At 40.3% G+C, this 26,854-nt stretch overlaps 1 protein-coding gene across 5 annotated transcripts in view; it reads left to right on the top strand.

Annotated features, from left to right (window-relative positions):
- The window catches only part of FBXW7 (F-box and WD repeat domain containing 7), a 281,687-nt gene that overhangs the window by 60,507 nt on the left and 194,326 nt on the right, over nt 1-26,854 (top strand). Inside the window, exon 3 of one of the 5 annotated variants that reach the window (XM_034771527.1) lies at nt 9,385-9,496. The exons of 2 other annotated variants lie outside the window; for them this stretch is intronic. Coding sequence is in view for 1 of the 3 variants with exons in the window: in XM_034771533.1 (XP_034627424.1) it covers nt 23,214-23,321 (108 nt within the window). In the remaining 2 variants the exon portion in view is untranslated. Of the gene's footprint in view, nt 1-9,384; nt 9,497-23,180; nt 23,322-26,854 lie in introns of those variants that run through there. 2 more of the 5 variants (XM_034771533.1, XR_004645843.1) reach the window with 2 other exon arrangements.

Below are 26,854 nucleotides of genomic sequence, written 5' to 3'. Positions count from 1 at the left end.
AGAGCCTGCAGCGCTGCAAGCTATTCCCCTCGGAGAGGTGGAGTACATACAGCGCTGCGAGAGAGCCACGGCAGCGCTGGGAAGTCCCTAGTGTCGCCAAGGCCTTATGCACACAATACGCTTAGGCACACAATACCACGAAACACTCTTTCACTTACCCTTAATTAAACTCTCAGACCACACTCATCTCCCACCTAGCTTCTGACAATCCCCATTGCAAGAAGACCCTGTGCCCCACTACTGATCCAGTCTGCAGCTCACAAAGCTGAAATGAGTCATATTGAACCTCTGAATACACATGCACCTCCTTCCTTTGATCACATGCACACAGGATTCAGGGAGAGAGGCTCACATATACCTCCACAGTGCCACAGTCCCCCAGATCTCCTCATACCACAATCACAGCTTTTCAAAGCTGCTCCAACTAATTCCTCCACCATTCAGTACCGCTCCACTTAACACAGTGAATGCAGCCAGAGTGCATGCAGACAGTTTCCACTGGCTATTGCCAGCTGCAGGGGGTGCACAAGTAAGATTGTGTAGTCATATACCTTATATTTCTGGGTTTTCACAAGTCTGAGTTTTACTGAATTTGATGTTATGGAAGGGTACAAGCCATCACTGGGTAACCTTAACTCTGCATTAATGAAGTTTTTTGCCATTTAATTTATCAAAGAATAAAGCCTTTAACTATGCTGATAGTAAAAACAGTTTCTAAACCAAATAATCTTACATTTCTGAGATTAGCAGTCCTTCTTAACACCTTGTCTAGATGAGGATAAATGGTGAGATGTTAAAACATGTTAGCTATCATATGTATTTGAAGGTCTACTACAGAAAAGTCATTGCATACTTTTTAACGTGTTAATTTGGGGGGAGTCTAAACTCTAACTTAATTTGTTTAGCACAAGCTAAAGTATTCAATGTTGCGTATATGCTATATTTTTCTAATGTTAGTTATCTGTACTATGCTTTATACAAGGGGCACATCTTCCTGTGTAGACTCTCCAAATCCTCTTCTACTTTGTGCAGTTGAATGTGTTTTACTACAGAAAGACCATTCACACCTGCAAAAGAGAGGCAAGGATTTGATCTTTGGGAGGAGTGAAGTGAAGTGATGTATGTACACCTCTACCCCGATAAACGCTGTCCTCGGGACCCAAAAAATCTTACCGCGTGATAGGTGAAACCGTGTTATATCGAACTTGCTTTGATCGGCCGGAGTGCTCAGCCCTGCCCCCTCGGAGCGCTGCTTTACCGCATTATATCCAAATTCATGTTATATCGGGCTGCGTTATATCTGGGTAGAGGTGTATTGGAGTTGTCATTGGGCTAGATTTTCAGCTGTGCACATCGCTTACTGGGTGCAGATAGGGAGTGAAGCTGTTTTGCCCCTTCCCAATCTTCACATGCCTGCTGGGATGCATTCCATGGAGGTTGGCATCATTAGATTTATGCCAACTGGGGAGATCAGGTGACTTTCTGCCCTTTTAACACTGACAGAGCATTGTAAAAGGATCAAATATAGAAGAGAATGTATGTTGGATTATGTGTAACTTTACCCTAAAAGTGTGTATGTGTCCCTTTTGTATTGGTTGGAGAAACTGATACCCATAGAATGTCCTAAATGTTACATAAAGGAGTCACATTCATATAACACATTTGGAAGTTAGAGAGAGACAGTAATATCTTGTATTGGACCAACTTCTGTTGGTGAGAGAGACAAGCTTTCGAGCTTACACAGAGTTCTTCCTCAGGTCTGGGAAATGTACTCAGAGTTCAGATCTACACTGCAGATGCATATCGGTATAACTACGTTGTTCAGAGGTGTGAAAAATCTACACTTTTGAGTGATGTAGTTATACCAACCTAGCCCCCTGTGTAGACAGTGCAATGTTGATGGGGGAGCTTCTCCTGCCTTCTCAGGGAGGTGGATTAATTACGCTGATGGGAGAAGCTATCCCATTAGCGTAGGAGGAACATCTTCATTAAAGTGCTACAGTAGTGCAGCTGCAACATTGTAGTGAAGACAAGCCCAGTGTCACAGCTAAATACATGGCGGAACATATTTGTTTAGCATAAGTAGTTAACAGATATTTCAAGGGACCATTCAAGATGAACTGACTTGAGTTAGCATTTTATGCTTACATTTTTTTCTGCTGTTATTTAATCAGTTTGATTTATCATTTTAAACAATTTAACTAGTGATTACACAGTGATGCAGAGTTTCCATCTCTGTTTGCATTGGTTGCTTACTGATTTGTGATTGCAGACATATGCACATATGTAAAACTTGGCTCATAGCTTACACACAAATGTATGAATGACCTTACTAATATCAAGGTGCAAGACAGATTAACCAAAACTTGCTAATGTCCAATAAAATAATAAGACTTATAACATAAGGGCTGATCATCATTCTTTCATATATAGAATTTTAAGTATTAGTAACTGTAATGAGAGTTTTTTGGAAGGTTTGCTGACTATCGTCTAAATTTATACCACTGGTTTTATTTTTGTTTTGTTTTTCGATTTTTTTAGGTCAACTTTTCCCCCTTTAATAATGTCCAGTAATTTTAACATAAGGATTGGTTCCCCTGCTGGTCAGATACAAAGGCAGCCTAGAGCTGTCATTTAAGTAACTGAGCCCTCCAGATCCCGTTGCTTGAGCAGAGTAGCAGGAAACAACAACATTCTTATCTATAAGCAGGATTCCAGTGTTTATTTTTGCATTTCTATCTATTTACTGTTGTAGACACAGTTCTTCTTTGTGTTTGAAGTTACTGGATCTGGCCTGCCAAAAGTTAAACATAGAGAAGATGAGTGAGGTAATATAGTTTGGACGGACTTCTGTTGATGAGAGAGACAAGCTGCTGAGCTTACACGGAGCTCTTCTTCAGGTCTGGGAAAAGTACACAGAATGTCACAGCTAAATACAAGGCAGAACAGATTGTTTAGCATAAGTAGTTAACACATATTTCAAGGGACTATTCAAGATGAAGTGACCTGTTAAAATCTGTCCAGTCATAGGAGGGAATAAGTGGCAGGGGGGACGGACTGGGGGTAATGGAGGGGTGTTAGTGGGTTATAGATTGTTGTAATAAGCAGTAAATCCAGTGTCTGTATTCAGTTCATGATTTTTAGTGTCTAGGACAGTTATGAATTTAAGCTCCCAGGCTCATCTTTTGATTGTTATGCAGGTTTTCTTTGAAGATCAGGACTGAGAGGTCAGATATAGAGTGATTGCTTTGTGAAAAGTGTTCACTTACAGGTGATATGGTGTATTATCAGTTTTCTGTGTTCGCTTATTTGAGAGCATAGTGACTGTCTGGTTTCACCAGATAGTTGTTGTTCTTGGGGCATTTAGTGCACTGGTCAAAGTACACCACATGTTGTGATAGGCATGTGTAGGACCCAGGGATCTTGAAAGGTGTTTTGTGTGTGTGTTGGGGGAGTGTTGATCATCATAGCAGTGGAGATATGTCTTCAAGTTTTGCATCTGTTGTTCTGACAGGGTCTGGTGCTTCTTTGTGTTGGTGTGTCCTGGTCTGAGGGGAGCTTGCTTCTGATGATGAGCTTGGTGAAGTTGAGTGGTTCTTTCAAGGTCAGTAGAGGGGGTTCAGGAAAGATTTCTTTCAGAATGTGGTCCCCATTGAGCATGGGTCGTAATGGTTTGATGGTACCATTGTCTCGCGAATATCTTGGGACTAATGGGCCACAACAATACTGTATACAAAAGTTAAACATGTCTCTTCCCCCCCACTCCACCCATCCCCTTCCAGCAGCAAAGGTAGTAGAGGAAGAAAAGCAAGAGCAGGATTTTTCTGAACTTATTTTCTGGCCCTATGTTCAAGGTGTATTGGTGGGATTTTTTTAAGTGGTTCTCATTACCATAGTAATGAGCACATCACAATCTTTAAAATATTCATTATCGGAACATCCATGTTAGGTAGGGAAGTGCTCCTATCACCATTTTACAGACTGGCAAGTGAGACACAGAGAGACTAAGTGACTTACCCAGGAAATTAATGATAGAGCAGGAAACTAAACTTGCATTCCCCAAGTCCCACACTGACACCAATCGCTGAACTATTCTATCTCTTGTGTAACTTTCAGGGCTCAGAGATAGGCCTGTACAACGCGGCCTCCTGCGTATACACAGGAGGAAATTACCTAAGTACCTTCTTTCCCTTACTCTGCTGTGGACAGCCTGGCAGATTAGTTTATCAATTGTGTCCATGTACTTGTAAAATTCACAGCTACCTCTTCATTCTCTAATTCTTTTTGCATCAATATAATGCATGGAGGAGACACATGATAGCACAAGCATCATATGAAGAGTAATCAGGATACAAAGTCCCTATATGGTTTGCCACATGTGGGTAAGGTTAAGAAAGCACCAGATGAAACTATGCAGGGTGTAGTTAGCAGTGTTCTGTACAGCAGTCAAAAATAATGAAAGGCTTGCACTTCCAAACCTTAGTGCTCATTCCTCCATAACCATGTCAATTCCTTGAGCTGAGAAACTTTCTGTATCTATGAAGGATGTATGTATATGTGTATATATACACAGATGTAGAATCTTGTCACTTCCTCCTGTTAGAAGGAAATGGATAAAGAAAAATATATCCTATTAAGTATTCAAGTGCTCTGTTTTTAGAGTCATGAGGTACTCTGAATTTATTTTCCTTTATTATTCATGAAAATGGAAAGTGTAGCCAGGAAACAGGGTTTGCAGAATACTCAGTCTCTTTTGACCACTTTGGGCTGCCTTTACACTTTCCTAGCTGGAGGAAGCAATTCCCCTTTTAGGATTGTCAGACGTGATATAGTAGAAAAGAAGTTAACAAGCAAGACACTTTCCCCTTTCTTTGTTCACATCTGTTAATGTGTTTTGATATTAAACATTGCCAACTTCTGCTCTTAGGAAGACCCAACTCTTCATGCCAGAAGGTTAACGGGTATACAGAACATAATTGTGTTTTATTTTTAAAGCTTTAATTTTTTTAGCACATGTAAGTTCTTAATAGCTTTTTAAACCCCCATAACCTCTTGGTATTGTAAATTAGCATTTTTCCATGTGACTCTCTCATGCAGATTGCGTTAGCTGTAGCAGGGGTTAGATTGGGTAGCAAGCTTCGGACCTGTAACCTCCTAAAGGGTTAATGGGGGGGGGGGAAAGAAATTTGACAGTGAGTTACAACACTGAAGAATTAAGATGGAGTGTTTAAAATGTTAATGTTTACAATGAAACAATTTGTCCAAATAAATCCTTTGTTTAGAAGAATAAACATACGGTGGACAGGGGGAGGGAAGAAAAGAGGCGAACAAGACAGTTGCAATGAATTCCCATGCTTGGGTCAAACAACTCAGATATTAATGTACATAGACTTGTCTTTAAAGCAGCCGATTATCTTAAAATATTTCTGCTTCCTAAACTTAATTAAGGCCAGTCCACTTGTTTTGCTGCAGAATAAAGGGGTGGAAAGAGTAATAAATGACAATGCAACTTTCAGTTTGTAGTTTCTTTTATGCTTTGTGCTATGGTTCTTGATTAATCTGAAAGTGTATCAAGGATGCCCCACAAATACAGACTCTTCCGTTCCTTCTTTTCAACGTGGAAATTAACTTGACAGGAGTCCTGTTCAGAATTTTCATAGCAGAGAACCAGAGATGGTAAGTAAATGACTGCTTTCCAGATCTGCTTGCTAGGGGTACATTTCAGACTTGTGGTTTTATCTAGGAGAAAATATTGCTGAAAAACTGGGTTGTTGCAGGAAACAAGATGATTAACCTGTGGTATCTGTATCCCTGAGATGTTGATGAGAGAAATGGCTTAGTGCATTTCAAAAAAGTTCTATGCTCTGAATGAGAGTAACACTTGAAGTTGCAAAAAATTGCAAGTTTTCAGTTCTCATACTTTGGGATATAACTTGATTATATTCTTGTATTAACTTCCTCTTGATAAAATATTGCAGTGTTTGGTATATTCCCTGTTGGTTCTCTCTACCTAGAATCCCTTTTCCTGCCTGTGTTTGTCTCATGCCTTTTCACATTCCTTATAACCCCTTCCTGAAAATTCACATCTTCCAAAAGTGTGTCCTAAATTGTCTCTTCAAATGTTACACCAGACTGTATAATTGTACTCCTCTAGAATGTCCAAAGAATCATGGAACTACCAAGACTGTGTATGGAGTACATTACCCAATCCACATTGCTTTCATCACTTCCTATCTACCTGCTTTCTGTCCTACATCCCTCATACATGTTCCCCCTACTGTCTATGTCCTTTGTATTTGTTGTCTCTGCAGGCTTAAGGTAAAATCTGGGTAAGGGATATAAAATGCATGAGAGTAAATTCAGACTTCTATTATATAATAGCTTAAAGCCAAAATGTTACAATATTTAATTTAATAAAAGCTGGGTAAAATTAACAGCCATCATACTTGTAATGAAGTTTGCCTGTGACAGCAAAAGCACTCTGGGTAATCCTGCATGTGCCCTTCTCAGGGCAGTGGTGCCTTTGGTCTTGAAAATCCAGTCTTATACCCGTGGGTGATGACATACAAAGGCCAAGAGTGACTGTTTGGGGGTGATCGTAGACCCCACACAATTTCAAATGTTGGTAGAAGTGCCTCTGTATTCTAGAATAGCGTGGATGTGTGTGCCGTGAGAAAAGCTTGTGGCTCTCCAGAAGGAGGTATCAAGGCTAAGGTCTCAACCCAGTGTCCCTGATACATTTCATCTAAAGTGCTATGATTGGTCGCTGTTTTCAGACACCTTTTTGAGAGGCCATAAATGCATCATCAGCAAAATCAGGTACACTCCATTTTCGGTCTACCAGTAGGAATCTGTTGATTATCTTGTCCTTTTGAGGGATTCCTATTTTTTTTAATAGTGTCCACATTAGATAATGTCTTGAATGGGATGTCATTCGAAACCTCAACTCCATCTGTAATGATGAATATTGTGAACCAAGGAGCTGTTGGTGCCAACAGGCGGAGGACACAGGGGATGCGTAGGGTTTTACAGTGATCCCCAGAGTCAGATATATGGATAGTAGTTCACTGAAGGATGGCATGAGAGGTCTCTACTGAGAGCCTGCAGTCCACTGGAGCCAAAGACCCAATTGCCGAAGCCTCCAGTTCTCAATCACCCTCAACTGCTTGTGATAATTATGGGATAAATATAAAAATCTGTGGCATATTGAAAACTGAAAATGTAGGTACAGTGTACCATAAAGTGAATTTATGAAAATAAATAACATGAGGGCTATTTTACTAACGTTTTATATTTAAGTGATTAAAACTTTTAAAAACTTTTTTATAATTTTTTCTTCCTGAAGACTACACAGAAAGTAGTTTTAAGGCTTATCTACGGGGGAAGTTTCCAAAATAAGAGCAAGTTTTCCCAGAATAAGAGTATCTGCATGCATGAGGAGTTAATTCAGAATAGCTATTCAGCTTTAAAATCATGCCTACTTTAATCTGAATTAACTTCACAGTATAGACAAGCCCTTACACAGGTAGCATTTGATACAGCAGGGAAAGAAGACAACTAAATAAAACCACAGTAAGATGAGAAAGAGGAAATGAGGATGAACACATATATAGATATCCCCATATTTACCTGTAACAGGGTTTTTACCTGATCTGGTGTCAGATGCTGCCCTTGCCTCAGTTACTTCACTCAGATAGACTCACTGTCTCATGTTTTGGTGGTTCTTTGGCTCCTGGCACTAAGATGCGTTGATTTTTAGTGACTTTGTCCTCCAGCCAAATCTAAAACATCAGTCTCCGTGCTATCAGGGATAAACCAAGTCTAACAGAATAAACATTTAGCAACCTTGCACTGGGTTTTCCTCTGTTCTACCTAGGGTTAAGGAAACCCAATGAATTCAAATTACCAACCTCTTTTGGCTAAGAGTGATAGGCTTGCATTCTAAGCATTCATTCATTTGATTATAGTTCAGGCATTGAAGATTCTCACAGCCAACAGCATGGCAGTGTATTACTTGAATTGGCAGGAAGAATTTCTTTCGTCCCTGTCTTGTCAAGTTTCATAAATCTTTGGGAATAGTGTATTCTGAACAAAGTAATGTGTTCAGCTCTGCATCTGATAGGACTGAAGAGAACACCTTAGTAGACTTAAGTCAAATAGGGTCTGAACAGTGTGTCTGCGTCTCTCAAGGAGTAAGTGGTAAGTAAGGCTCAAATTTGTCCCAATCTGTGATTCAGCAGTTCTTGAGGTGCTAGAGAGCAAGTTGGCATCCTCTTTTTATGAAAACAGTCTAATCCTATGATTGCAAGGAAAATCTTGAAAATATAAACTGAAAGGAATAGATGCAATGATGTGTAGAGACAGCCTAAATCAATAGGTGTGAATTCCCATTGAGATAAATCAATGAGAATGCACCTTTCTTTAGAAAATCTGCTAACTCAGATGTCTAGTGATTTAGAGCTCATCTAGATTAGGGGAATCTGCACCAGTACAACTAATGACATGGATGCATTTACATCAGTGCATCACCTTACTATACACACTACACTGATTCAAAACAGAGATTACACTGGCGTAATTACCCCAGTGTAAATAAATAAGTTTAGATTCTGATACTATCGTATTTTTGGTAGCTGGGGCATTAAGCACATATCTGTGCTTTAATCTTGCGTTGATTATAGGAGTATCTTAACCCCAGTGATGTGGAGCAAATCCCAGTGATGCAAAGCAGACCACCCCTTCATGTGATTGAGCCCAACAGAGCACATGTGATCATATTTTGAATATCTGTGTAATCTGCTGTGGGTGGCATCTCATTTTTTCTTAAGGCAATGGAGCTTGAGTGAGCCCCACTACTTTTTTCCATTTTATTTGTTGGTGGAGAGTTCAGTTTTTGTCAAATAAAATCCTCCGGATATTGGCTTATTTATCTGAAGTGTAAACACAGTGTTTGAATATGAGTGCCAGGTCTAACATTGGACCTAAGGGTATATATGCACTGCAATAAAAGAGCTGCAGCAGTGAGTCTGAGTCTGGGCAATAGGCTTGGGCTCACGGGACTCGGGCTGTGGGGCTAAAAATAGCAGTGTAGATGTTTTGGAGTTGGGTTGGAGCCTGGGCTCTGAAACCCTGCAAAGGAGGAGGGTCTCGGAGCCCGGCTCCAGCCCAAATGTCTAGACTGCTATTTTTAGCCCTGCGAGCCCGAGTCAGTTGGCAGCAAGTCTCAGAACTCTGTCATAAGGTTTGTGTGTGTGGTGGGTTTTTTTAAATGTTTTTTATTTATTTTTATTGCAGTGTCGACGTACCCTGTGCTTCATGTCAGACATATTTATTTTATATTTAGGGTGAAGGCTCTCACTCCCTCTTCTCCACCTTTTCCCTTAGTTCCTGCTAACTTTGGGTAACAGAAGGACGTTTCGGAAAGAATGAATTCAAGTGGTCTAGATCACTTAAGCATCTGCCTGACAGACGTAGACTCAGAGGAAAAAAACGTAAGGTATGTCATTGGAAAGGGCTGTCAGATTTGAGAACCACTTCTGTTGTCTTAGATTAGGGATCAGAAGCATTACCAAGACTTGAAGTCACTTCTTTTAAGGTCATGTGTACACTACAAAGTTCAGTTGCCATAAGTTATGTCACTATATGTCCGCTGACTCTAGTAGGTGATGTGTGCTCACTTAGATGCTTGCATCAGCTATGTGTATCCTCACAATGAGTTGTTGCATCAATGTAAAATGCAGTTCACTGTAGGTAGGTATCTCACAGTTCCCCAGTGAATGTCACAGTGAATGTCCAGCTCAGTGTCTTGTGGGACATTTCTGCAGTGTTTTGTGGGTTGCCCCTTGACTGCCCCAGGATTTCTGGGAGCTAGGTGTCAAGTTCCCACCATGTCTCTTTCTCCATTCCAGAGTGCCTATTCCATCCCATAACTGTGGTCCTGTTTTTGAAATCTTTTATTGTTTTATATGCTTCTTAGTCTCTGTCATCTCTCTGGCACAGGGTGGATTGATTTAAATCAAGGCAATGATTTCAAGGACCAAGTGGTAAGCCTCGATTTAAATAATCTGTTTTAATCAACTTTTCCACTTGTACTTGAGTTATTTTCTAAAGAAGAAGGTGCATTTTCGTTGATTGAGAACCATTAAAATGTGTTGATTTGTAACTAAATATACATTTATTTAAGCAATTATATAGATTAATATTTTCAGATTCTTAATAACTGTACCTTTTTAGTATGTTAGGAAATGGTGAATGATGTATTGCTTATTAATTAACTTGTAGCTCATGATTTGTGTCAATGCATTAGGATGGTAACTGGAATTTAATTAAACATGCTAACCATCATATAACATTTATTGTTATTAAACAAAACAACCTTATATGTTTTGGATAGATAAACTTTATTGTTTTCCCATCAGCTGGAGAGTAAGTTTACATGGTGGGTAGTGTCATAAAGATTCATTATTTGAGAACTGAACCAATTTGAGTTCATGTAGAAAGAAGCTGTGAAATAGGAGAATGAGACCACCCAGCTGGGCTCGGTAGATGATCATGATGAGATACTTGATGTCGTCTCCTGGAGTCAGAGGCCAGGTCCCAGAGCCTGTGATGACTCTGCCAGTCTGTTGCACCCAGTAGTCCAGCCCCAGGTCCCTCACAGGATCAAGCTCTTAATACAGTACATAATCTATTGTGCCATGTATAAAGCTTGATGTCAAAAGTTAGTTGTTTCTCCCCTGATTCTTTCTTTCAATATAAAAGCAACCTTTAACTCTGAGTTTTTGATAGAGGCTCATGGATTCATATTAATTCTTACTTAAATGTTTTAAGAAATTCTAATAAATTTAGGCCTTAACATATTTTGTATTAAATTCAGATTTAATTTTAAACATGTTTATTTTTAAAAAGAAAAACTTCTTATAATTTAAAAACCAAAATCAAACAGTTGAAATTAATTTTTTAAAACGTTTAAAAAAAAATCAATTTGTATCCTCCCTCCTCTGGCAGAAACATGGACCCTACACAACTCAGTGCAAGTCTCTCTTGAGCATTGCTATTAGGAACACACAATTCTCATGTATTTGCAGAACTTGGAGTACTACCACAGTCAGAATTGCAATGAGGAAGATATGGGGATGTTCAAGCACAGTAACTGCATGCTGATGGACACAGCAATGCCAGGTTGCTGCCGTTATTCATGGAGCAGCTCCACACAAGGATCACCGCTTCCGGGGCTGAGAAATGAGCAGTGCCTCGTGGGCTTGTGTCATAATGCAGGGTTAGGATGACAAGGAGTGGCATTAGAACTTGTGGATGCAAAAGACCACATTTCCCAGGCTGTGTGCTGAGTTGGGCCCAAACATCCAGAGCAGGGACACCAAAATAAGAGTTGCATTGACAGTAGAGAAGCAAGTAGCGCTCGTGCTCTGGAAGCTTGCAACACTGGATTGCTATCCTTCAGAAGGCAATCATTTTTGAGTTGGAAATTCCACAGTGGGGGGGAGGGGAGGACCATTGTCTTGAAAGGGTGTAAGTCCTCACATCATGACCGAAAGACTTCAAGTTACAGAGAATCCACCATTTACACTAGTTTAAACCTACAAGTGATCCATGCCCCATGCTGCAGAGGAAGGCAAAAAACCCCTACGGTCTCTGCTAATCTGATGAGGGGGAAAATTCCTTCCTGACCACAAATATGGTGATCAGTCAGACCCTGCTATGTGGGCAAGACCCACCAGCCGGACACCTGCGAAAGAATTCTCTATAGTAACTCAGAGCCCTCCCCATCTAGTGTCCCTCAACCAGCGTTTCCTGTTGCATGTCTTGGGCCTGGTCTACACTATGACTTTAATTCGGATTTAGCAGCGTTAAATTGAATTAACCCTGGACCTGTCCACACAACAGAGCCATTTATTTCGAAATAAAGGGCTCTTAAAATCGATTTCTGTACTCCATCCCGACGAGCAGAGTAGCACCAAAATCGATTTTGTCAATTCGAATGAGGGTTAGTATGGCCGCAATTCGATGGTATTGGCCTCTGGAAGCTGTCCCGGAGTGCACCATTGTGACCTCTCTGGACAGCAATCTGAACTCGCATGCACTGGCCAGGTAGACAGGAAAAGCCCCAGGAAAATTTGAATTTCATTTCCTGTTTGCCCAGCGTGGAGCGCACAGGTGACCACAGATAGCTCAGCTCATCAGCACAGGTAACCATGCAGGCCGATAATCGAAAAAGAGAACCAGCATGGACCGTACAGGAGGTACTGGATCTGATCGCTATATGGGGAGAGGATTCAGTGCTGGCAGAACTTCATTCTAAAAGACGAAATGCCAAAACTTTTGAAAAAATCTCCAAGGGCATGATGGAGAGAGGCCACAATAGGGACTCAGATCAGTGCCGCGTGAAAGTCAAGGAGCTCAGACAAGCCTATCAAAAAACAAAGGAGTCAAACGGTCGCTCCGGGTCAGAGCCGCGGGCATGCCGCTTCTACGCCGAGCTGCATGCAATTCTAGGGGGGGGGGCCGCCACCACTACCCCACCTGTGACCGTGGATTCCGGGTTGGGGATAGTCTCATCAGCTACACATGAGGATTCTGCGGATGGGGAAGAGGAGGAGGAGGAGGACGAGCTTGCAGAGAGCACCCAGCACTCTGTTCTCCCCAACAGCCAGGATCTTTTTCTCAGCCTGACTGAAGTACCCTCCCAACCCAGTATCCAAGACCATGACCCCATGGAAGGGACCTCAGGTGAGTTTACCTTTTAAAATATAAAACTTGTTTTAAAAGCAAGCGTTTTTTAATGATTACTTTGCCCTAAGGACTTGGGATGCATTCGCGGCCAGTACAGCTACTGGAAAAGTCTGTTAACGTGTCTGGGGATGGAGCGGAAATCCTCCAGGGACATCTCCATGAAGCTCTCCTGGAGGTACTCCAAAAGCCTTGCCACAAGGTTTCTGGGCAGTGCAGCCTTATTCCGGCCTCCATGATAGGACACTTGACCACGCCATGCTTGCAGCAAGTAATCTGATATCATTGCCTGACAAAGCCTGGCAGCATATGGTCCCGGTGTTTGCTGGCATTCAAGCAACATCCGTTCTTTATCTTGCTGTGTAATCCTCAGGAGAGTGATATCGCTCATGGTAACCTGGTTGAAATACGGGAACTTAATTAAGGGGACAGAGATGGCCGTTCCTACTGGGCTGTTTGCCTATGGCTGAAAAGAAATCCTTCCCTGCAGTTAGCCAAGCGCAGGGGGGGGAATTGGCCCTGAGCTTTTCGCGTTTGGCTAGCAGGGATCTTCCCTGTTACCAGCCACGCGGTGGGGGGAGGGGTACAGCGATCATCCCAGAGAATTCATGGCGGAAGCAGGGGCGGGGGGGTTAGTTTGGTTTCTGCAGGGATCTTCCCTAATACCTGCCACGTGGTGGGGGGCGGGATAAAGCAATCATCCCAGAGAATCGGATGGGAGGGGGGGTTAGTTTGTTTTCTGCTGCTGAAGATTAACAGGAAAACCGCAGCAGTCAACGGGCTTTGCTTGGTATGTGGGAAAGGAGAGCGCAGAAGCCGAAAGACAATGGCTTACCATGGCTGCATGCAAGCTGAATTCTGTTGCCCGGACCTGCGTCTGTGATCTCTAACACCAAAGCCACAGGCACTCAATATTAAGATGGAAAATGCGACCTTGTACTGAAATCACATGTGCTATGTAATGTGAATAGTGTTTTTCACCATGAAAGAGTATAAGCATTGTTCTGTAAAATGTATCATTTTAAAAACTTCTCTCCTTTTTTTTCAACCCTCCCTCCAGCAGCTGCAAATTTTTCAAGCCTCCCTCCTCCGCCCCGAAGGCTATCTCAGATAAGGCGTCGGAAAAAGAGGACGCGAGATGAGATGTTCGCAGAAATAATGGAATGCACCCGCAATGAAAGAGCTCATTTGAATGAGTGGAAGGACACTGTATCTAAATTTAGGAAAGATGCCAGTGAATGTGAGGTCATGAGGGACGCTCGAGATGAGAGGTTGCAGGCTGCAACGCTGGGGCTGCTGCATGAGCAAACGGACATGCTCCGGCATCTGGTGGAGCTTCAGGAATGGCAGCAGGATGACAGAGTGCCACTGCAGCTGCTGTATAACCTCCCTCCCCCCTCACCATGTTCCATATCCTCCTCACCCAGACGTGTAAGAACGCGGGGGGGGGGGGGAGGCTCCGTGCACCCTCCCACTCCACCCCAGTGGACAGCCCAACCAAAAGGCTGTCATTATATTGAATTTGTTCAGTGGCCTTTTACTTCCCTCCTATCCTCCTCCCAAACCTCACCCAGATTACCTTGTTGGTTCTCTCCCTATGTTTATAATCACTTAATAAAGAATACATGATTTTTAAACGATAGTGACTTTATTTCCTTTGAAAGAAAGCTGGGGGAACGGGGAGGGTGGGTTACAGAGAATGAATGAGTCAATAAAGGGGGTGGGTTTTCATGAAGGAGAAACAAACATAAATTTCACACTGTAGCCTGGCCAGTTATGAAACTGGTTTTCAAAGCTTCTCTGATGCACAGCGCTTCCTGGTGTGCTCTTCTAATCGCCCTGGTGTCTGGCTGCACGTAATCAGCAGCCAGGCGATTTGCCTCAGCCTCTCACCCCGCCATAAAGGTCTCTCCCTTACTTTCACAGAGATTGTGGAGCACACAGCAAGCAGAAATAACCATGGGGAGATTTCTTTGGCTGAGGTCAGAGCGAGTCAGTAGCGATCGCCAGTGACCTTTTAAACGGCCAAATGCACATTCTACCACCATTCTGCACTTGCTCAGCCTGTAGTTAAACAGCTCCTGACTCCTGTCCAGACTGCCTGTGTATGGCTTCATGAGCCATGGCATTAAGGGGTAGGCTGGGTCCCCAAGAATAACTATTGGCATTTCAGCATCCCCAACGGTTATTTTCTGGTCCCGGAAGTAAGTCCCTTGCTGCAGCCCTTTAAACAGAGTAGTGTTTCTGAAGACGCGAGCGTCATGAACCCTTCCCGGCCAGCCCACGTTGATGTTGGTGAAACGTCCCTTGTGATCCACTAGTGCTTGCAGCACCATTGAAAAGTACCCCTTGTGGTTTATGTACTGGGTACCCTGGTGCTCCGGTGCCAAGATAGGGATGTGGGTTCCATCTATCGCCCCACCACAGTTAGGGAATCCCATTGCAGCAAAGCCATCCACTATGACCTGCACATCTCCCAGAGTCACTAGCTTTCGTAGCAGCACCTCAGTGATTGCTTTGGCTACTTGCATGACAGCAGCCCCCACAGTAGATTTGCCCACTCCAAATTGATTCCCGACTGACCGGTAGCTGTCTGGCGTTGCAAGCTTCCACAGGGCTATTGCCAGTCGCTTCTCAACTGTGAGGGCTGCTCTCATCTTGGTATTCTGGCGCTTCAGGGCCGGGGAAAGCAAGTCACAAAGTTCCAAGAAAGTGCCCTTATGCATGCAAAAGTTTCGCAGCCACGGGGAATCGTCCCACACCCGCAACACTATGCAGACCCACCAGTCTGTGCTTGTTTCCCGGGCCCAGAATCGGCATTCCACGGCTATAACCTGCCCCATTAACAGAATGATCTCCAAAGCACCGGGTCCCGCGGTTCGATAGAATTCCATGTCCATATCCTCATCACTCTCGCTGCCGTGCTGCCGTAGCCTGCTCCCGCCGCCTGGTTTTCCAGGTTCTTGTTCAGCATAAACTGCACGATAAGGCGCGAGGTATTTACAATGTTCATGACTGCTATCTTGAGCTGAGCGGGCTCCATGCTTGCCATGGTATGGCGTCTGCACTGTTCACCCAGGAAAAAGGCGCGAAACGGTTGTCTGCCGTTGTTTCCTGGAGAGGGGGGAGGATATACCCAGAACCACCCGCGACAATGTTTTTGGCCCCATCAGGCATTGGGATCTCAACCCAGAATTCCAATGGGTGGAGGAGACTGCGGGAACTATGGGATAACTACCCACAGTGCAACACTCCGGAAATCGACGCTAGCCCCGGTACATGGACGCACACCGCCGAATTAATGTGCTTAGTGTGATTGCATACATTCGACTTTATACAATCTGTTTTCCAAATTCAAATTATATAAATTCGGATTAATCCCGTAGTGTAGACATACCCTTGGTCCTTTTCCCTCAGCTGCAGCAACTGATTCCTCCATTCTGGGTCCTGCTTCATAGTCACAGTCCTCCAGACTCTGTTTTCCCAGTCCAATGCTGTAGAGGATTGGAGGAGGTTGCTCAACATATCTTCTGGAGTCCTCTTCTTTCTTCTCCTGATCAAGGTCATATGTTCAGCAGGTGTGGATTGGGAATCCCTCACTGACCCTGCACCAGAGGCTACTGTTAATTACTGGATTAGATGTACAGTCACAACAGAAAGGGAGAAGTAAGTCTCAAAATTCCCTTGTATGATTCACATTAAAACCTTCAAAAAGAAGTGCTAATTACCACTTTTGCTTTGGAGTCTCTTGGTACAGCATGGCTTTACAGCTTAAACCATGCTTAATACTTAGTCCTGCCATGCGTGCAGGGGACTGGACTAGATGATCTTTTGAGGTTTCTTCCAGTCCTATGATTCTGTGATGAATATGGCCTAGCCTCATGGGAAGAAGGACAAGGGAGTGATTTGTTCCATGAAAGTCCAATGAATATTACAGTATTTTCACATGTGGTGGTGATGTTGGCTGATATCTCACTCCTGAGGGTGACAGAGACAAAACATTCAGCTGCTATTGACATCCCGAAGCAGGCCGCCTACTGCAATGGTCCCAGCTGAGCTCATCCCAGACTGGTGTCGGCAAATTTCCTGTCACATGGGGAGAAACTAGGCTGCCACCCTTAGAAACATTTGGGGGAGGGTCGTAGAGTATATCCAGAAACGTTCACGGATGTCTCTGAAGAAGACAAAAGGGTCATCCCTATTTAGATTAAAAAAAAAAAAAAAAAAGTACTCCATATCCTCCCTGTTCCCCACTGTCTCACCCAGCAAGCTAAACAATTGAAAAGCGGATACAGACTTTACCTCTGGTTTCTTTTACCTTTGCCCAAGCACACGATATTGCTCTGAGGTGGACTATGTAATCAGACTGCCATACTGTTTTTTTAGAATGTATTCCCTAACTCTATATTTTCTAATATACCAGTAAAGTAATCAATGAAAAGTCAATGCCTTTTTTTCAAAAGTTGAGAACGGTCCGGGCCCCATTTTTATATGGCAAAGTAGGGCATAGTGGGGAGGAGGGAACAAGGGCAATGAGATTTCAGGCAACAAAAAGAGGAAAAGGTTAGTACAAGCAATAATTCTTGTTCAAACCTACCCATGTTTTCCTCCCCTTAATCTGCAGGGTCACGGGAGTTTCCTTGGCTCGACTTGAGAATTTTCGAACAACTTCTGGCACATGGCATGGTTTGAGTCCCCCACCGCATCATCCCTCCTCTCTCCCTTCTGTTCAGGGCAGGGGTCTCTGCCTCGGGCTCCTGGTGGCCCCACCAGCACCCACTGTCATATGTTGGGTGCTGGTGGGGCCACTGCCAAGTATGGCATGCAGTTTGTTATAAAAGCAACAGGTCTGTGGGGCAGCACCAGATTCTGTGCCTCCCTCACCTTCTGGTATGCTTGCCATAGTTCCTTTGCTTCACATGGCACTGATGTTGATCCCTGTCATACCTCTTGTCGAGCATTCCACAGAAATCTGATTATAGATGTTGACATTTCTGTGGTTGTTCTGTGGCTGTGCTTGCACAACTTGTTCTCCACACAGGTCAAGGGAATCCAGCACTTCTTGCCTGCTGCAGGCAGGAGCATGTCTATTAGCTCTCTGTGTGTATGGACCCAGCATGGTCAGTTTGACGGTTGGTTGGATGCACACAATAAAGGTGAGCTGCTAGCTGTACGCGCCTAGCTGGGCAATCAGGAAAAGGTAGTTTGAAAACAAGAGTTTTAAGGGTATGTTTGTGGGGGCTTCCAGTGTCTGTGGAGGACAAATTTTGGTGTAGACACACATACTTCAGTGCAAGGCAACTTACATTGACAGAACTTTGTAATGTAGATCAGGCATAATTGTTTGGATGGTGGGCTGTTAATAGAGATGGGAGGGGCATTACACGTAAAAAATAAAAATCTGATCTTCTAGAATCTTGAGACACATCCAGAAAATGGCTTCACTCCTGCAAGTGGAAACCTTTTCAGATTTTTATAGAGGCTAAAATGGTAATTGTAACTTCTCTTTTAGCAATTACATTTTTCTTCTCTCCCAATAAGCTGTTGTCTTTTATCTACAGTTAAAGTGTATGTAGTAGTCAGCTACCTACCATGTTCTTGTACTGCAGGACTCAGTCTTTTCTCACGCATAAGGAAAGCAGTTTTTAATGATCTGACAAATATGTAGCCTAGATTCAATTCATAATTACATATTCATAATAAGACTTAAGTTCTTGTAATTAGTTCTTGTGAAACTTGGAGGTTCGTTTAAAACCTCTTAATATCTGTTTATTTTTGCATTTGAAATAGAATGTTTCTTTGTGGCTATAACAGAGTGTCTAAGCTTTCAGGCTTTTATGGTATGGAAGACCTACATACAGTTTTTCATAAAGACACGGTAGTTTTGAGACTTCATAAAAGTTTCTAAATACGGGGGGGGGGGGGGCTCAGTTTGTCACTTAATTTATTTACTCTCTCTAAGCTTGTAGTAGTTTCTGTCTTGCACGTATAAAGGTGTGATTCTGCTTGTATTCAGGATTGGTTACAAATTTGTGGACACAGTTAGGAAGGCTCATTGAAAATTTGGCTTCTCTTTGATAGTTGGAGCAACTATCTATTTGGAAGGCAAGTTATGTTCAAGCAGACTAATTGATTTGCAGAGGAATGGCTGGTCAAGATGCAGATATTTTGTACAATTTGTGGGTGGGTATATTACAGATGTTGAATTTGTTTCTTACCAGGGAGGCCAAACTGAGTATGTCTGGAAGCTGAACTAGACAGGTCACTTGACAATCCATGGTTCTCTGGAATCTTATGCCCCATTCTAAAAAGAGTCTTTTAAGACTTGGTTGTCATTAGTAGGAGCTTCTTTTTTTCTGTCCTGTGAACTTTCATTAGGCTAGTTCTCTTCTGTTTCTATCTAGAAGATAGCAAAACATTTGTATTAAGTTTAGCCTGTTAACTTTTTGTCAAAATTGATAGTTTACCGCATAAAATAAGTTATAATACATTCTAGCTCTGAATTTTTATATATGTTGTGAATTCACTCTTTACACTCTATTAAGAAATATTAGCAACATATTAAATGTTTGAGGGAACATGAATCTCTACCTAGAAAAAATTTAAAATTTTTGTACCTTTCCTAAGGGTTTACTTTATCAGGAATCCAATAAAAAATCAACCCAAGTGTCTAAGCTTGCCTTTGAGTTTGGGATCAGTTTTCTTGGAGTACTGCCACTGCCTGAATTGAATGATCAGAAACCTCTGTTTCTGGTGTCTACATACCAGAGTTGCTTGGTCCCAAACCTTTGTCTACATTGTGATTTGTGGAGAATTTGTTTTTCAGGTAGTTGTCTCTCTCCCACTTCCCCGTAGTATTCAACAGTTTCTGTCCAATGTCTTCATCTCCTTCATGACTTATTTATTATTTCTAGGCTCATCCTTGTGAACTATATTTGATATCAGAGGGTGTGCAAGTACCGTACATAAGTATTTTTTTACCCAATTTTTTTAAACTATTCATAGTGTACAGTCCTCTTCCCATTCTATGTCTGAATTTCTGAAGATTTTTCATCAGGACTCCTTAACCAAAAAAAGTCTTGTGTGCACGCGCATATGTAGCTGTTTTTCCTCTTTATATTTTACATATGGAAGAGTCAGTTCTAGCTTAGCATGAAATAACCTCTGTTTCGCTTAAGAGATGTATTAGAATTCTATTGGTTGTATAAATTGCTAGAGAATAATATATTTGAAATAAAGCATTTTTATTACAGAACAAGATGAATGCTTTTTTGAAATTGCTAATATTAAAACAATTTTTAAACTTGATTTTAACTGATTTAATAGAAATATTTAAGGCTGCTAAACTTTTGAAGTGGTATATCAATAGTTCTGAGAGTATTGCTTGCCTTACTGTAGATTCTGTCAAAGAATAGCTTGAAGGATAACGTAATAAATTAGAGTTTGCAACAGGAAAGTGAAGGTCAGGTTGATCTTATGTTCAATTCATAACAACCAATTTTAACTTTAGTGGTAACTTGCCTTTGTCGGAGTTAAAGTATGTGCAAAATTATCAGTATTCGAGACTGGAGTGTTTGCTAGTTTTCTAATGCAGGAGAAACTAATGTAGCTGTGACACTTTTCAGATTAAACAAAATCTGATTTCACATTTTAAACTATTTTATAGAACAGTTCAGTGCAAAAAAATTTAAGGTTGTCACTCTCTGCTAAATTATATCAGTATCAGGATTAACTTTTATTGGAATTGTTTTGTCCTTCCCATCCATAGCCTTGAAAACAAAATTCTGTAGTGATATTAGTATCTTTCTAAACCATCTTCCTTTTGTCTTTTCTGGATAGTTGTTCTATATATATATGGTTTGTCTGTCACTGGCCCCATCTGTATGCATTCTGAGAATCAATAGTACATTAAGGAAACTGACATGAGGAGGGAAAAATCATAAATAATGAATAACAGCCTTTACTGCTGGTGTTTCATTTCTGTTAAGAGGAATACAAATTCCAATGAAGTACTAGTGTATTTCATAACCATGTTAAACTAAAAATCTTTACCCAGTGCATTAGTATTTTATTAGTCTATTTTTTGTTTAGAAATAACATTTTGTAATGCTTAATTATGTGCTGCCAAAGAAAAAATAAGGTTTCCATTTATTAGAGGTATTGTGCACAGAGTTAGAATATTTTATTAGAACTTATCTGCAGTCTACTGAGATGCAAGGGTTTGAAACAAGGATTTTGTTTTTTGACAAGATCTCTCTTAGCTTTATAAGCAATAGCATCTTGAGAAGAGAGATTTTTGTGGTATGAAAGATGTGAAGTATTAATGGTCAAAGCGTGATCCTTGCACTTCAATTCTGTGTATTAATTTTTTTTTTATTAGCTCTCTGCACATCCACATCCTGCATATTGCTGGTAAGCATGCATCAGCAATAAGACTTTCTTCACCAATGTGTCTGACATATCTCTGAAATGTGACTGGTCAAAGCAGCAGCTGATTTTTAGATGTCGGTTCCTTTCAAACCATCTGAGTAATTTCACCTGATTTTACTTTAAATTTTCGACATAATGTGCTCTTTCAATGAATAGACGTGTAGAATCAGCACAGGAAGAGCAAAGTCCTTGGCAATACCAGCTCAATTGCATCTGCAGATGAGGATTTAAAATTCTATGCAGCAGACAGTACCTCAAGCAGGCGAGTAAAAGGTTATTGCATTATTTTGCTTATTTGCATCCACAGTCTTTATCTACAAAAGGTTTTTTTTATTCAATTTGCAGTGCATGCTTATATTTAGAGATTACTGGAAATTGATTGAATAGAAACATAAATATCAAAAGGGCAGAGCAAGGTGAAAGGGAGAGGCAATACTAGCTCAGTTCAGCTTTAAACCTAGGAAGGGGAGGGAAGGAAGCAGAGGGAGCAGGAGAGAGCAAGAGAGAAATGAAGCTTTCAATGCAGTATGAAAACGAAGTTTTTCTTGAATATATATGTTTAAGCTGCTTTCATGCCATCTGTATTTTTCTTAACCTTTTGATAAAGAGGATGCTATTGAACTAGACAAGCACTGATAGCTCTATAAATGCAAGTGACAATTATTTCAAGTCAGATTATCCTGTAATGATTTTAAGCATTTGTGTTAAGGTGAGCCCTTCTACTTCAGAAACCGTATTGCTTACTTCAATAAGCCAGTTAAAATGAGCTTTTTATAATATTTGTAATACTGGCATGTTGATTTAGCATATGGAAAGGAAAAAGCAGTATAGGGTTCATTGATTTAGTACTACGAGAAACACTGTCAAGTTTTCTGACTGAGAGATTGAATTATATAGATGAAATTAGGCAGATAGTATTATTGAGAAATCATATTTTAGTTTCAGAACATACAATTTTTTGAAACAGGCTAGGAAACCTATCTAGATCTGACTGCTCTTTTGAATTAGGTTTGCCTTTCTGTATAACTCTTCCTCTGAGCCAAAGACTTGTCTAACTTTTTTTCAAAGCTGCTTATACTAGATAGCTCTATTGCTTCTCTTGGGGAATTGATAAGCGCAGGGTTATGTTTCAGCTTAAATTCCTTTATTGCTTAGTCCTTCTTTAGTTTAAATTTGTATGTTTTTTCTTAAATGTTATAGTAACTCACATAGCTTGGTAGCAGCAATTCTCATTTCTCTTCAGAGATTTGTATGCCTCGGTGGAATCTTTTTGTTGCATATGCATTTTCAATTTAGAATAAGATTTTAAAATATATATTGTAAAGTATAACAGGAAGACAAATCTGTCATTCTTCTTGCATGTAATTGACAGGTCCCTCTTGAACACTAGAGTCATAAAAGGTCAGCTGCTCTGATTGGCAGGTCAGGCTCCATCCAGTAATCTGTTCCCTGTTGTTGCTCTAAGCAATGCAGCAGCAGTTCTTTTCCAGGTATTGAGCGGTTCTTGAATAGAGTGCATGGGTGATGTTGAGGGGTGTGGCTCTTTTCTGTTGGCTATTGGAATAGTGTGCACTTAGAGAACAGGTTGGATAGGCTGAGCTGGTAGAGTAGGTAAATGGACTTGAAGTGATGGAGGAGGACAGAAGCTGTAGTGAGTGTGCAATTTAGGGTGTCTGACACCTCAAATTTATTCCTCTGTTAGATGCCTTTCTTTCCTTTGTAAACCAGTTAAGACCCTTAAAACATCTTACCTTGTAAAACCATAGTCTGGGAAGATTTTTTTGTTTTGTTTTAATACTGAGTTTTGCTTGGTGATGGGACTGTGGCTGGCCTTTTTTGGGGTGGGGAGGAACACCTGTTTTTTTTTTTTTTTTTTCTGTTTATCAGTGTTAATTTCAGCCAGGGAACTGCAGAATGAGGCAGTCAGCCAATTTTGACTATATGTGGGAATGTACCAGGTCTGGTTTCTTAAGGAATAAAGTCATCTGATGAGCAAGTCAATGTGTGGATGTGGCTGCAGCATTATTTCTTCTTTAATGAAGAGGCTGGGCCGTTCGACCTGCTGCTCTGATCTTCTATCTTGCAGCCATACATCAGACCAGTTACAGAGACTATCCATCGAATGTCCCAGTCAGCCAAAGAAGGTAACTATACATATTTATTTAAAATCTAAAATATACCATAAAATAGATGCATTATAATTTGGACCTACATGAAAAGACAAATTTGAGATGTTCCTAGCAGATTTCTTGACCTTGCAGTAGCTATCCAATATCATTTTGCTATCATCAGGTTATGTAGCAATAGAAATGTGCTGCAGTAATTGATTTTGTAATAGGATCAGGTGATTTACTGGCTACAATGACAACCACTTGCTTGCTTGCTCTGAAACGTGGAGCACTCTAATGGATGTTATGATTGCAGCCTGGAGTTGCTTTGAAACTGCTGGACTCTTAAAGATGCAGTATCTCTTATTTGTGTCAAAATAAAAACTAATTTTAACAATATTCTTCCTCAACGATCTTATACAATAGAAGCATTGGAAACTGACAGATTTTTTTTAAATTTCAGAGGACTTTTCACAATTTAGAGAAATCTTCTGTATATAGAATCAGAAGTCATCTTAATACATTGAATATACTCCTAGCCTTTTTCTGGCAGCTATTTAATGCACATTTTTGTTAATGTGCTTTACTCATTTCTTGAGAACTTGGACCATAGCAAAACTAATTTCACTCTGTGTTTGGGGAAAGTACAAAGACAACAATTCTCTTGACCATTTTATCTACTTAGGACATTGATGGGTGAGTAGGAAGCAAAATGCTGGCTCTGGTTAGAAAACAAACTCAACTGCTAAACTTCAGGTCAAGTTAAGGATTTTATTGTACGAAAGTCATTATAAACTCTATGATGAGTGAAATTGGGACTCATAATTGGTTCTAGCCTTTGGACCAGCCTATCTTATCCTGAAACTGAACATGTTTTGTTAAGCTTTTATATCGCTAAGATTTGCAAGGTAGCATTCATTTGCAAGGTACATTTGTGAATAGTAAATACACCTCTACCCCAATATAACGCAACCTGATATAACACGAATTCAGATATAACGCGGTAAAGCAGTGCTCCGGGGAGGCGGGGCTGCACGCCACGGTGGATCAAAGCAAGTTCAATATAACGCGGTTTCACCTATAACACGGTAAGATTTTTTGGCTCCTGAGGACAGTGTTATATCAGGGTAGAGGTGTATAAGTACAAAGTATGCTCCTGTGTTTGATGCTAGTTTATATTTAGTCCTTTTCAGTCAAAAACTTTCAGAATGTGTTGCTGATATATTTACCCATTATTGTTCAAGAATAAGCAAACATTTTTGTGAATACTTAATGCCTCCTGTAGGACACGTATTTTGTAAGTAAGAGAGAGCTTAAAAAGTGAAAACAATTATTTCTGTGTTTAACTTTTTTTATATTGTGCCTGGGCTGCACTGGTAATAAGTGAAAAAATTGCCTGTATCACATTACACTTACCAATGGGAAATTCTTGCATGAATTTTGAAGTAGGAAACAGCTAAGTTAAAAGGTAACTTGAATTGTGGATTAGTGTGCTAAAGCTTAGGTGATCATACAATCACTTCAACCTGAAAACATAAGTAGGATGTGTACAGTAAACAATTAATTGCTAAGATCAGCAAGGTGATGGTTTTTAAGGTAAAGTATAGAGTGCAGTGATTCAAATGTTCCTTAACTAATGTAATATTTTTCAGGGTTTATTTTTCAGTATAATTGTGACTTTAGAAATAGATCATAAAATGTTTTCGGTATAGGGTATTACTTTGGAGAAAAATGGAATGATTCACTGTATTTTGTGTACCTAAATTCTGTTAGTGTTAGGGATCAGAGGTCACTTTCTGAAGTTAAAATACAAGAATTTATTAAACATTAAGCAAAATATTTGGGAGTAGCTGAGTTCAGCAGTTACAAATATAAAATAGAAACAATGCTATTTTAAATAATAAAATTGTTAACTTCAGTAGGAAAAAGCAAGTGTGCAAAAACATTTTAACCACAAGTTCACAATTCCGTGGCATTATAATGACGAACATGGCATAAATAAGCACATTATGTTTCCAGAATTTTCAAAATTGCACTAAAAATGATGATGTGTTATACATGTTAATCACAGTGCCCACGACAGAACAGAGTGAGTGATGGGAATTTCTTTTAGGCTGCAGAAATAGTGTGGCTGCTAAAACTAGGCCTAGCACTCTGAAAGTTCACATGGTGGACAGTAAATGTGTGTGTATATGTGTCTATATTTTTGTATCAACATACATATATAATAAACTGGAAGTGATATGGCAAATATGAGACAGATTCTCAGGTAGAATCTTTACTTCAGTGAAGCTATGGCAATTTACAACAGGTGAGGAACTGCCCATATGTATTTAGAGGTAGCATTCTTTTACCAGCTATCTGTCTGAAAGATATTTGCAATACTAGCTGTTATGGTAGCCCTCAGTCAAAGATCATAAACTTTTTTTTAAGGTTTAGATCCTGCTTTAATATCATTCTAGTACCATAAGAACTACATTGTGAAAACATGAACAATTAGAATAATTTAATATGTAACTTAATATTAAAAGCATTATTAAAGCAAGATGGAAACTGGCTTTAAATTTTAATTTGGATATACATTTCTGTATATCTCTATATAAATACACTAGTGAACATAAATACTTGTTAATGGAGCAGAAAAATAAAATTTCATAATTATCCATTTTTAGCATGCTTAGCAAAGTGCTTTGTGTATGAATTACAAGAATATAGCACACACATGGCTTTCCTTTAAATTAAAGGGGAAAAGAGTGCTTTGGATCCAAAACTTGTCTTACCTTGAGTACATTCTTTTGATGAATGGCCTTCAAACCTTAAAATGTTTTTGGTTTTAAAATTGCTGTCTTTGCAGTTAAGAAATCTTTTTAAAGAAACTTTATCTCCTCCCCTCCACAAACAGCTAGGAACTATTTTTGTAAGATAAACAATATAAATTATGCGCCTGTTAGCTGCTACTATAGAACTTTTAATGCTGTTCTCAAATAAATAATGTTTCTTGAAAGGACTTTTGAAATATATTGCATTGGTTAAAATAATACTGCTGAGATGATAAAATCACAGTTTTTAGTGTATGGTGATACATTTGCATAACAATGGTCCCTTATAAAAATAAACTAAATTAATCTATTTCCAGATTATTAGTAGTGATTTATTTCTAACGCAAACACCTAAACAGTTCTATTTATCATGTTTTTTGAGCTCACAGGAAAAATGTCATGCAAGGCTTGCTATGGTGGTAGTCCCCAAATATTGGAATTTTCTGTTCATAGTTGATAGTCACCTTGTAACTTGACATAACTAGATAGCGCTTGTTAGTGAGTTGGACAGGGAAGAGATAAGTGCACAAAGTTACAGCAATGTGTCATCAAAATACACTGAAATTTTCTTTTTTTCCCAAACAGTAACCTTAATCTTAGACATCAGTGATGTGGGTCTGATACAGATAATATCTCCGATTTGTCCCTTAACAGGGAAAAGGTAGCAGATCTCTTTTTAGTTAGTAAAACTAACATTCTTATACAGATCACTATTCTAATAGCCAGTATTTGAACCAAATGTAAGCTGCC

The sequence above is a fragment of the Trachemys scripta genome, chromosome 5, assembly GCF_013100865.1.
Source record: "Trachemys scripta elegans isolate TJP31775 chromosome 5, CAS_Tse_1.0, whole genome shotgun sequence".
Lineage (NCBI taxonomy): Eukaryota > Metazoa > Chordata > Testudines > Emydidae > Trachemys > Trachemys scripta.
Note: the sequence above shows the minus strand (reverse complement) of the source record. Positions and strands in the feature narration are given on the sequence as shown.